The sequence below is a fragment of the Myxine glutinosa genome, chromosome 1 (assembly GCF_964187855.1).
Source record: "Myxine glutinosa chromosome 1, kmMyxGlut1.1, whole genome shotgun sequence".
Classification (NCBI taxonomy): Eukaryota; Metazoa; Chordata; class Myxini; order Myxiniformes; family Myxinidae; genus Myxine; species Myxine glutinosa.
The window spans coordinates 299,700,808-299,713,657 of NC_136261.1; the positions used below are offsets into that span (position 1 = coordinate 299,700,808).

General features: G+C 42.6%; 2 protein-coding genes across 15 annotated transcripts in view; one reads left to right on the forward strand and one right to left on the reverse strand.

Annotated features, from left to right (window-relative positions):
- LOC137439202 (coiled-coil and C2 domain-containing protein 1A) overlaps nt 1-7,794 on the reverse strand; it is a 145,124-nt gene extending 137,330 nt beyond the window's left edge. Inside the window, exons 1-5 of one of the 3 annotated variants that reach the window (XM_068134937.2) lie at nt 7,375-7,794; nt 7,132-7,173; nt 5,066-5,171; nt 2,838-2,950; nt 1,030-1,119 (exon numbers count right to left, since the gene is read on the reverse strand). In XM_068134937.2, the coding sequence (XP_067991038.2) occupies nt 1,030-1,119; nt 2,838-2,950; nt 5,066-5,171; nt 7,132-7,173 (351 nt within the window). In that variant the 5' untranslated portion in view covers nt 7,375-7,794. Of the gene's footprint in view, nt 1-1,021; nt 1,120-2,837; nt 2,951-5,065; nt 5,172-7,131; nt 7,174-7,374 lie in introns of those variants that run through there. The other 2 variants (XM_068134943.2, XM_068134955.2) reach the window with 2 other exon arrangements.
- Nucleotides 7,795-7,972: 178 nt separating this feature from the next.
- LOC137439362 (uncharacterized) overlaps nt 7,973-12,850 on the forward strand; it is a 53,233-nt gene continuing 48,355 nt past the window's right edge. For all 12 annotated transcript variants that reach the window (XR_013621345.1, XR_013621346.1, XM_068135141.2 and 9 more), the window contains exons 1-2: nt 7,973-8,206; nt 11,318-11,436. Coding sequence is in view for 10 of the 12 variants with exons in the window: in XM_068135141.2 (XP_067991242.2) it covers nt 8,139-8,206; nt 11,318-11,436 (187 nt within the window). In the remaining 2 variants the exon portion in view is untranslated. The remainder of the gene's footprint in view (nt 8,207-11,317; nt 11,437-12,850) is intronic.

A 12,850-nucleotide genomic window follows, 5' to 3' on the forward strand; every position in this document is an offset into this window, starting at 1 on the left:
AACAATCTAGGACAAGAATATAAGAAGCAATTTTTTTTTAAAGGTAGTATAATAACCAGGAAAGATGACGAAGAATGACCAACACATTTGCAACCCTGAAAGATGACCATAGCAAATGGATAACTTGATGCTATTTTAGAAAATTATGTTCCCTTTCATCTCTCCTACAAATTGACTACTTAGTCTGATAGAAGTAAATATTTGATATGGTGGGCATGTGTGGATATCCAAAATATGTTCGTGCTTTAATGTTCAAGTCAATCATTTAATGTTCATAGAGTATAAAGGCATTTTCGCATTTAAATTTGGGAAATTTAAGCATATGCATAAATCTATCTTCTATCTATACTATATAAATCCATAAAAGAAAGTTTTTGTTTGTTTGTTTGTCTGCACGCGCTAATCTCCTGAACGGTGAAAGATAGGAGGAAACCTCTGCAACAAAAAATGTCGGGACGGGCCCCAGGAAGGTTATGGGCTAGGCGGCGAGGCCGGTCGAGACCGCTTTGGCCGGGCTGGGCCCATTTCGCAATTAAAAGCTGAGCTGAATTATAGTAGTCAATCTTCTATGGCCGTGAATAAAAGCTGAATTATAGTAGTAAATTCATTCAAAAAGAACTAAAAATGTCGGGACGGGCCCGGAAAGGTTATAGGCTATGTGACGAGGCCGGTCCGAAATTCATTCAAAAAGAACCCAGGCAACGCCAGGTGCTTTCGGCTAGTAAGAGATAAAGGTTTCTCAATAAAGTGAGAAACCTAGAGATAAAACTTTTGTGGTGTGGTTAAAGAAAATTTTGGGTCTTTATTAGTGACTAAAACTTTTACCTGGTCGACTGTAAATCCAGTAAAATCCTTGTCCTACCTGTGATGTATGCAATAAATTAATGTACGTGCATAGTATATACGTACAGTACATGTACTTGTGCACTTGGCCACAATTCAAGGCTTCATAAATAGAAAGCCAGAAAACCAAAATCCTGGGCCAGAAGTTGAGGTCGTGTGGGGGAGGGGAAGAAGCTACCTGTGTACCTGAGTACATGGGCTTGGGGATGCAGGCCGCTTTGTTGAGGATGGAATTTCCAAACCTCCTGGTTCCTCGAGTATACCATGCAGTTCAGCCTGGAAGAAACATCAAAGAGCACTCTGCTGTAAACTATTGTTACGGATTCGTCACTTCCGTTGTTGTGGTTTTCATCCACTTGAAACATTTCTGGTTCCATGTATTATTATTATTGTTGTTTGAGGGAAATAGCAATTATTATTGTCAAAAGGTAAAAAGGATAATGTTTTAAATGAAACAGGAACCGGACGGCGACGAAGAGGAAGAGGAGAGAAAGAAGGCGGGGTGAGTGAGTCGGACAAGAAGGAGCCGAGCTATTTGCGGTCTGGAGCGAACGTTGGCGAACAACAGTCACGAGCGAACTTTCGGGTTTCCCAGGAAAGGGATTCCTGCGACAGAGTGGTTATCGCTGTGACAGATTAACCTGCGTGTCAGGTTTTGCGATCGATTCAGGAGAGAATCATCGTCGTGCCATTGCGCCACGAGACCGGGCCGTCAGCCATTTTGACTCGCACAGGACTTGCGCTTCGCTCACGGTTTCGTCTCCTTTCGACCATTTTCACCGCATTCAGACGTCGATCTGGGGTGTGTGTGTGTGACATGGCTTTTGAGTGGAAAATCTGCGTGTCGCCAACTGTGAGCTGTGGAACGTCCATACCTGAGGGTGTGATCTCTCAGTCGCCTGGAGGGCGCCTTTGGATTTCCCCGTCGCCTTGAGGGCGCCTTTGCCCCGCTTTGGCAGCGGGACTGTTCTTGCCATCCGAACGGGATTCTGGTCTCGATTGGACATCGTTCTGGCGATCGCTGGAGCGAATCAACTTTGGCTTGAAGCCGGAAATAAGAGACATTGGGGATGTTCTTGTTTCACTCACTTGGAGCACAGTGAGTTATATATAACAAAACTGATGGTACCATCATAGGACATATTGATTGTACTTTTGATTACTATTATTGTTGTACTGTTATTCTTGTGTGATCTTAATACAATATTTGTTTGTGAGTAACAATTGGGGTGGCTTCTCCATTGATCTTTGACATACAGAATAACACATTTTTCTGCCGTGACTCCTCTCGGGGCTCGGAGGTACACCGTGACCAGGGGGTCGGGGAGGAGCACGTAACACTATATTATAAAAGGAGCCGTGTCTGTGTGTTTGTCGTGTTATAACTTGAGAACGGATTAACTGATTTCAGTAAAGCCAACTACGGTGGATTCAGGTAACTCCCGGGGGTGATTGTGATCCCCCAAAAAGTTTTTTTTATTTTATTTTATTTTAATATGGGTACATGGACACGCATGTCAAAACTGCAAATGCCAACACCTGACATTGGTTATATGCACAGAGAGCAGAATCTCCCAGGAATCCTTTTTTTCTTTTCTTCCCCCATAGATTAGCCATTCCAGCCAAGATTGGTCTTTCCATCAGCGAAGCGACGGGTCTTAGATTCTAGTGATTATTAAAATGATGAAATATAAAAATTCACATAAACCACACTTAAAGTTAAATATGCGAGTTCTGGAGGTCTACCTAAATGGCTCAAGACACAGACAAAGAAGGATCTGAGGATGGCCTATTTTACATTATGAAATTAATCCATGGTTGGTTCATGGTTCATATGATGCTGTGATCCCAGGTTAAAATCAATGATTAATATCTTAAGCTGCAGTGGGAAGGTATCACATCTAAATATGCAAACAGATGGGAGAGGTGACGTAACACCTTCTTGGGTTGATTAAAAACAATTTCAATACTAGAACAACACTTGAATGCCCTACCACGAGTTCTGCATCATTCTCCAAATCTTCAGACTCGGCGGCTTCACCATCATCAAAGTCATCTTTCATGCAGGTATCCGCCATACGTGAGATTTTCTCTATTTCTAGCAGCGCTGTCTCACACATAACAGCAACAAGACAGAGCATATTTAACAATGCAGAGCTTCGTGGGGTATTTGTCTAGGTGACACATTTTCACACCATATGTGACTGTGACCCCTTTTGGATGAAAAGCACACTTGTATACAACAACAACAACATGCATTTTAAGGCCATTTCCCCTGCTAGAGTGGGGGTTAGCCTTGCGGTCCCCATGACAATCTTCTCCATCTTGCCCTATTTTCTGCATCTCTCCTTGTTAACCCCCTTGCCCGCATTTCTTCTTCCACCATCTTTAGCCAAGTCTTTCTCAGTCTTTCCCGTCCTCTACTTCCTTCTATATTCATTTCCATCACTCTTCTCAACCAGTCACTTTCATCCTTCCTCAACACATGACCAAACCATCTCAACCTGTTCCTCTTCACAGCATCAATCACAGGCTCTATTCCCATCATTTTTCACAATTCATCATTTGTCTTCCTCTCTCTCAACGATACTCCACACATCCATCGAACCATTCGCATTTCCACCCTTTCCAACCTTCGTTGCTGCTCTACGTTCATTACCCATGTCTCGCTCCCATAAATCATAACACTTCTCACACATGCAGCATACACCTTTCCCTTCAGCTTCAACGACACTCCCCTCCTCATCAGCACGCCACTCAGTTCCCGAAACTTCTTCCATGCACATCTCACTCGAGCAACCGTTGCCGAGTCTGATCCACCTTCTCCATTCAGCATGTCTCCGAAGTAGCAAAATGTTTTCACACCTTCCAGCTTCAGAAGCTGAGCTACACTTGTATAACCTAGCATTTCAATACATTACTAACATAATTGCCTTCGCCGATTTTCCTCGTCGACGAATGGACGCTGCTCCCACAACATGTCGACACAACGACGCCGAAGTCCTGGATACCACTGTTCCAGGCTCCTCTGCCGCTCACCCTCCGCAAATTTCGGGATTTACAGACATTGAAAGACGTGATGCCCGTAGAAAACCAACGTTTCTACGATGAACTCCCTCATACCGAGGCATAGACGTTATTCGAAAATAATAATTTTGATTTCAAATTTCCTACAAACATTTCGTTGTCAATTCAACTTGGTTGAAAATTAATTTACATTCGCTGATTTTGAGACCGCTTGCGTGAATGAATGAATGAATGAATGATCGTTTTAAGACCATTTTCCCCGCTAGAGCGGGGGTTAGCCCTGCGGGCCCCATGACAATCATGGTTCCCTGTTTGAGGCAATGTTTTTATGGCCGGATGCCCTTCCTGACGCCAACCCTTGGTCGCCTCTTACGATTCGCCGATTTTGAGACTACTTTTGTACATGAGGCAATTTGTCAAATTGCCTTCGCCGATTTTGAGACTACTTTTGTACATGAGGCAATTTGTCAAATTACCTTCGCCGATTTTGAGACTACTTTTGTACATGAGGCAATTTGTCAAATTGCCTTCGCCGATTTTGAGACTACTTTTGTGCATAAGGCAATTTTTCCAAAAATAAAAATCGCGTTTTTTGGATCGAAAATTAGTTTGATCATCATGAAATTTTCTGGAGATGTTGGGTATAGTTAGGCATTCTTAATAGTGAAGACAAAAAATTTTGCAATCACAGGCTCTATTCAAAGAGAGCCGGACGGCGACCGGCTGTATTTGCATGTATTTTAATGCAAAATTTCCAACTCTATTTCATTGCTGAAAAAAGCTGGGTGAGTGTGATGTAATATTTTAAAGGCCTTATAATGAATGATATCGTCACAACTACGGGTTTCGGGTCCACTATGAGGGGAGGGGGGATCCTCATTTCCCCTCAAACATATCAGGCCTGAGGCCACCGAGCACGCCAAATAACTTGGTGTTAATGGAGGTGAGCAGTGATCCTGGATTGAAGTGGTTGCTGGTGAACCACGTGCATCCTGCAGCTCAACAATCTTTCTTTTCTTTGCTAATGCTTCTGCAATCTCCATTATCACCATTTCTGATATGCAGAACACCTGCAGCGACTGCAAGAAAATCTTCGCAGTCCATAAATTTTTTGACTTCAACAATGGTCCAGATCAATTAGAGCAGTATTTTCTCAAGATGTAAATGATTGAAAAATTAAAATAAGAAAAATCACCTTCTTCGGTTTTCTGTTTCTGTGTGGACTCTCCTATTAGAAGCGCAAACTCTGCCTCCAATTCTGCATCATTTACATCCTCCCCACCCATTGGGAGGAGCCCCATCTATGGAGGATAAAATAAGCAGTCATCATACAAAAAAAAAGCATTAAGAGTCGTCGAGAACTTGCTCACAAAATAGGTACATCAACATATTACATCAACAAAAACGGTGACAATTTTATTCAACAAAAGCGGTTCAAGTAAATTTGGATGTTGTAAGCAGAATTGCAAAACATTGTTAATTATGCCTATGAAGGAGCCGACGATGCGCAAAGTTGAGAGAGAGGGAGAAGATACCGAATTTTTATTTATAATCGAAGAGTAGGGGACGTGTTGCCTGCACCAAGGCCAAATTCCTGCCCTAACCTTAGTCGAACGTCAAGCCTGGCCAGCCAATTCCTGAAAGACTTGGGCCAAGCTTTTTTACTGGTCAACCCCACAAGAACATGGGAATAAATGCAGCTGTTAAAGAAGAACAAATGACAGATGTATAAGTGGCAAATGTGTGAAATGCTGTTCACTGGGTAAGATTACCATAATTACCTTCACCACTGAAGGTAAGCGGAGGTTATGTTTTCACCCCTGTCTATCTGTTTGTCTCAAAAACATATCTCAAAAAGTTGTGTCCAGATTCAGACGAAATTTGGTGGAAAGGTTGGATGCGTGACACGAAAGGGTAAATTTAGCTTTGGTGAAAATCCGAATCCAGATCTCGATATGAGATTTCAATTTTTTTAAAGTGATTCTTCACCACTGTGAGATGGGGTCAAAACCAATATACAGCACGATATCTCAAAAAGATTCTGCATCATTTACATCCTCCATGCCCATTGGGAAGAGCCCCATCGATGGAGGATAAAATAAGCAGTCATCATACAAAAGAAAAGCATTTAGAGTAGTTGAGAACTTGCTCACCAAATAGGTACATCAACATATTACATCAACAAAAACGGTGACAATTATATTCAACAAAAACGGTGACAATTATATTCAACAAAAACGGTGACAATTATATTCAACAAAAACGGTGACAATTATATTCAACAAAAACGGTGACAATTATATTCAACAAAAATGGTTCAAGTAATTTTGGATGTTGTAAGCAGAATCAATATCATCCATTATAAAGCCTTTCCCCCATCCAAAATCTTGATCTTTTCTACCCCCATTAATCCACCCCAAATCAACCTTCAAAATCCGTTTTCTTTCCTGAAAGTCCTTGTAGTATCCATCATGTTTATCCCGTGTACCCCGTCCCAGCCCTCTCCATTCCACAGATCTTCCGAAGGCCCTGCTCTCTATTGTTGTTGTGCTTCCCTCTATCCCCCTTCCACTCCCCGCTGCCCCACCACCCTCCACCGTCTGCCCCCTTCCCCTCCACCCTTCTCCCCCCTCCACCCCACTCGCCCCTTCCCCCCACTCCCCCCCCTTTACCCCCCACTCGCCCCTTCCCCCCCACTCGCCCCTTCCCCCCACTCCCCCCACCGCCCCCTTCCCCCCCGCTCCCCCTTCCCCCCCTTCCCCTCCACCCTCCCCCCTCCGGGAGAAAAACAAACGGGAGAAAAAGGGGAATAATTGAGCCTTTTTTTCAGAAAGTTGTTTTTAAAATAAAAATTAAACAAAATAAACGAATTTCAGGGAATTAGCAACTACAGTAATTTTCCTATTAAAATTTGCATCGTTTGAAACCATCGCTTATACAAAATGTCCAAGGAACATGTACAAAATTAAATAAATAAGAAAGCTGAGGGAACCAGTACAAAATTAAATTAATTTAAAAGTTGAGGGAATACGTCCAAAATTAAATAAATAAGAAAACTGAGGGAACAAGTCCACAATTAAATTAATAAAAAAGCTGAGGGTACAATTAGAAAATTAAATAAAAAAATAACCTGAGATGAATATGAACCCGATTGGGCAGAAAATTAAAATGTAATTAAAACGTCATTTCACTCACAAATAGTTAATGCAAAAAGCCAGATAACCTCAAACAATAACGCCATATTATATTAACATGTCACACCTTCTTGGCCCCTTCGCCTCGCCGATGCGGTGGTCGTGACATCTGTGTGAAGAAAATAGGTCTCAGGCGTATAACATTAAGTGATTAACAAGTCGAACCACTCCCGTTGAAGGCCCAAAGCACTTGACCCTTCCTGCTTCAGGATAAACAGAGTAAACCATCAAATGTTTGTAAAGATGGTGAAAACCATCGCTAAGCAATAATCTATTCTTTATAAGATGGTTATTACAGGAGAGTACTTACGTTTATAAGAGGTGTGTTTTGATTTGGCTGGATCAGTGGTTGTTGTTGTTAAACGGCAGTTGTTTCCTTGGTTCGTTGTGTTTTATTTTACAGCATAGGCCTACTAATACTGTACTGTACTTCATTCTTTCCTCTATTCCTGGAGGGGTTAGTTGTGAGAATATAGTGGGGATTTGATCGATATTTTATAGGTTGTCACTTTGAGACCTGGTGCGTAATACTAATACAGGAAAGGTCAGGGTTTTTATTTGGAATAATAATTTCGCTATAAAAACAAACGAAGAGATTGTCACATAATGATCGGATTTCAATTAAAATAGAGTAAACCTTGATATAACACGATATATAAATGTCCACTTGATCGAAATTAATACAGTAACAAAAATTAACGAACGCTATTACTTTACTTTCGCTGAGTTCACAAGCGGGGCGGTGTATATGAAAGAGGATGTGATGGTTGTGTTCTGGTGTATCATTGTCTTCTTCCTCATTCGTCCTTGCAATTGCTTTTTCAGTCCATAAAATATAATTTAAAAGTATAGAAGTAACTGTACTGAGTACATAGACCTAATCACGACGAAATGTCAAAACGAGTGTTAAAGCGGAAGTGACGTATTTCTAAGATGACGTTCAAACATGTCCGCAACTGGAGGGATAGATTGGAGTTGTTGTTTTCGGAAAGTTTTTGTAGTTATTGATGTACGGTGTTTCATAAATGTAACTTTGTTTGCCGACGACATATCGAGTTCAAAAACAACGACGCAATGACTGAACGTGAACCCCAGTTGGGTTCATCTACCCGTTCAAGGAAAACAAAAGAAGCCTCCGCACGGTAATCATAGCAATTATGAATTAATAATGACCTCAATTATTATTAATATTAATAATAATAATAATGACCTGTTTTCACTTGTTGTTTTTTCACCTGTTTGTTTTCACCTTCACTTGTTTTCCTACATTCATGAAGGTCCGAGCCTATTTGTCCTGTTTATTTATGAGAAAATCAAAACCCAGAGCTGCGGAGTATCAAGTCGTCCCGTATCCCGATGACCTCGGTCCTTGTGCTGCCATTTGGTACTTGGATGACGTCATGACGTCCGACTAAGTCTTCAAAAATGATTATATCCAGTGGTCGTGAGATTTCTCGCCAGTTCTATTCTGTTCCCTTCTAGTTCTGTTCATCATGAATGATTCGATTCCTTCACTTTTGTGTTCCTGCGCGAATAGATCCATGTTAGTTAGCATAGACATCTCCACTCACTTGTTCCTCTTTTTTCCCACCTATCCTGTGGAACCAACTTACACATCCTCTTCCATCTCATTATTCCCTTCAGGTCTTCAAGACAGCTGTTCACCACCATTTCAGATCGTCCCCAATCCAAAACCACTATATTTTATATGCCTGTTACCTCCTCCCTCCCAATCACTTCTCCTTCCAAATTTCCAGGTTTCCCTCCTGAGCGTTTCCTTGTGTATACATCTTGTACACCCCATGCATCCTCTCCTGCCCACCCCCCCCCCCCCCCCCACCCCTATTCCTCCCCACACCCCATTCCTCCCCACACCCATTCTTTGTCCAAAGCTCCCTCTATATTGATCTTCAACTCTGCTGTTGATGATAACCCCCCCCCCCCCCCCCCCCACCCTCTCTCTCTCTCTCCCTCTCTCTCCTTCTCTCCCTCTCTCTCTTCATCCCTCTCTTCATCCCTCTCTTCCTCCCTTTCTTCCTCCCTCTCTTTCAATTTTGGTCAATATCAATTACGAATCTGAGGAACAGCTTGGTCTGGTATCTGGCAAATAGTGCACCCACTCCAACCAGGAGCGGCAGGAAGGGTGATGTTATTATCCGCTCTGGGGTATATAAATTACGGGCCTCAAGAATGTCAGGGGAGCATTCGCTTCGCAAGTTTCCACCTCCCGCTCTCTCTCTCTCTGTGGTAATAAACCTTTTGTTCATAAAAACCTGTATGTGGTCATTCAAAGTAGAGGGCTTTGCCATTAAGCACGATTGAATTGGTTTTAAAAATTTGGTAATGGGCTGATTGGGAAACGTGCACTTAACGCGCATATGGCCCCTTCAAAAATTAAGTAACACTCTTTTTAGGGAGGTGCATACAGGCATAATTTAAACCTTAATAATTTAACATTCAACCCAAACAAAGCTAATATAAATCTGACACAACAAAGCTGGACAATGTATAATCAGCAGAGGCCTATACAGACCTAATGAGTTTGGCCAAACCAGGAACCTATATGGCAGCCATATCATTTTGTCTCGGCACTATGGTGGGTGGAGTCGAGCGACAGATATGTGTGTGTGGTTCGGCAGCTGTCCAACCAATGGGTGCATATTTCAAAAATCGACCCCCGACAACAGCAATGCGAAGCTCTTGTAAACCTGTGACATCTCGCAGGTAAAATCTGTTCCATGTGTTGATTATTCCTTGCCTGAAGCATTGTAGCCACTTGTCTTACACATCGCTTATGGAGTTTCAAGTTGTGTCCTCTTGTGAGGTTCTGAATAAAGTTTAATAACTTGTGTATTTCATTGCCATCGATGTTGTTTAGAATTTCGCAGATTTTTATTAGGTCAGATTTCACCTCTATGCACCAAGGGTTGTACTCCGATATACATCATCCTTTCACTCTATGTCACGGTGCAGCATCCTCTTACTATTGGTGCCCCTCTTCTTTTTTTGTTTATATTGTCGAGGCTCGTATAGGAACTGGAGCAGAAAGGAAGGGAACAAAATGGAAAGGTGAAAGCATCACCAGCAGAGTAGAAGTGAGATGGAGGGAGGGGGGGGGGGGGAAGGATGACACAAAGGGGTGAGCAACCTGCACACAATCTGAGTGAAACACAACAATAACAAGAAGGGGGAAGCAGGGATGAAAAAGCAACAAGCCAACTAACAAACGAAAACAGGTGAGGGAGGGGGAGGGAATTCACAGTCTGGAAAATAGCAATGCTTGGGAATGGGGTCGTTTGGGGTAGAAGAGATTATGAGTATGGATGGTGGATGATCTGAAGTACTTGCGAACAATTGTCTTAAAGCCCTGGAGGGAAGAATGGGACTGAACAGATTGGGGAAGTTGTTATTTTATATCCCTGGACAGTTCTCTTGAACAAGCCCACGGCACAGAGGCAGCCAATTTATCTCGCAGGAGTGACCCAGAGATCCCCCACATCCAAGATGATGTACCCCCACCTTCATAAAGTCAGGGCCATGACAAAGTTAGAGAGAGAGATAGAGGAGAGACAAGAGGGAAAGGGGGCCGGTCCATGGGGACAGATCGGCACTCTGACAGTGACCGCACTGCCCTGACGAATCCGGGCAGCGGGGAAGAATGGGGAATATTTGGTCCCCCACTTGCGTTGAGACTTGCGTTCCTCCCTCCCCCTTTCCCCCAACAACAAGTCCTCACTCTTCCACACTTAACGCTAAGGCATCGACCCCTTCCCCACACTCAAACCTTCAACCCTCTCCCCCATGCCTCCCCTCCTACCAACAGTTCTCAACCCTTTCCCTCTTACAAAGTTGTCCCATCTTTAATCTCACCCTTCTCCCGCTCATAAAAGCAAACGGCATTCCCAGATCAAAACAGCACAATAGGTAGCTTTTCTGCTCCCTTATCATGTTATCACTGACTGCACAGAAACCCGTCGACACAGTCACCTGTTCAAGTCACAATTTGAGAAAATAGTCGGACATAATAGCAAACCTGCATAAACTCAGCAGTAAAAGCACTGCTTGGGAGAAAAAGTAATTCTAGGGGGTTCTAAAGGGGAATTCCAAAGGGTTCCTAAGTTGGCTGTCGTGGGGCATTAAAATACAACCAATGAGAAGGCAGCATCTTCCTCATAATTTTTTAAAGTAGAATTTAACACTGTTTTCAGTTATTCACTCCTATTTGTTTGCCCTATTTTGTTTGTACTTGGCAGGTTGAATGTAAGCAAAAGAGATAAGCAAGCAGAGACAGTCGAATCTGCACAAAACAACACACCTGGGGCAACAGAGCAACTGGGGCCTGGGGCAACAGAGCAACAACAACACACACCCGGTTTGAATCGTTCTTTTTAGTGATGTATTTTTTCTTAATCAATTATTTTCTTTACCTTTACCATATTGAATGATCTCTCCCTGCAGAAAAAGTCGTTTTTTTCAGACACAAATTCCTTATAATTTAATGAAAACTCAGCAACGTGTGCCAGAAAAAGGTGTTTCTGAGTTTGCACGACCACAACTTGTGGCCACTAGTATGATTTGTTTAATAAAAAAAAACAAATCGAACTCATCAATAGGTTATAACACGAGAACGAGTCCTTGCCCTTCACCCAGGTATTTTGCTGGGACTTGTCAAAATAGTGTACCTCAAGTAGCACTTGTAGTAGCCTGGTAATAGGTAGGTAGTATACCTCAAGTAGCCTGGTGTTGGCTTAGCGGTTAGGGCACAGGCCTGGGATACCTAGGATCCTGAGTTCGAATCCCAGTTGATCGCTGAATTAACGCCAGGGGGGTTGACTCAGCCTGTCATCCTTCCGAGGTCGGCAAATTGAGTACCAGCTTGCTGGGATGAATGATCCTGGTGTGTACCCCGATTTAGAATAGGTACACCGTATCCCTGCGCATCGTAAGAGGTGACTAAGGGTTGGCGTCAGGAAGGGCATCCGGCCATAAAAACATTGCCTCAAACAGGGAACCATGATTGTCATGGGGCCCGCAAGGCTAACCCCCGCACTAGCGGGGGAAAATGGCCTTAAAACGATCATTCATTCATTCATTCATTCAAGTAGCACTCCTTGGTGAAAAAAGAGACAGAAACTGTCTGCTTGAACTGTAATTGATGAGCCACAGCCATCACCTGCCAATTATAATTAAATGGCCGAGCTGTAAATCTTGTGTGTAGTAGTTTCCTTATTTTGTGCTTGTGGGTTTTTCTAATCGGTTGACGTATTAACCCTTCCTTAGGATGATTTGATGACTCACCACAAATCTGAGACGGTTATTCACTGAGATAGTTATTGTGAGATATTTATCTGAGATATGAGATAGTTATCTGAGATAGTTATTCAAAAGACGGTACTCTTGCAGCAGATACTGTGGGATATATTAATGCACACGTGCAAGCAGCCGAGTGCTTGCATTTTAAGGCCATTTTCCCTGCTGGAGCGGGGGTTAGCCTTGCGGGCCCCATGACAATCATATACATATATGATTATCATATATCATATACATATATCATATCATATACAATCATAAACATACTTCCGTTGAACTTGGGGCCGACTCAGAAGAAGACCTTTGTTGGTCGAAAGCTTGTCAAAAATTAAAGATCGACGTCCTGAAGCGACGTCCGCGTCTGATTTAATCTCCCGATTTTTTATATTATATATATCTATCTTCTCTCTTGTATTAAAAAAGAAAGTTTTTGTTTGTTTGTCTGCGCAAGCTAATCTCCTGAACGGTGAAATATA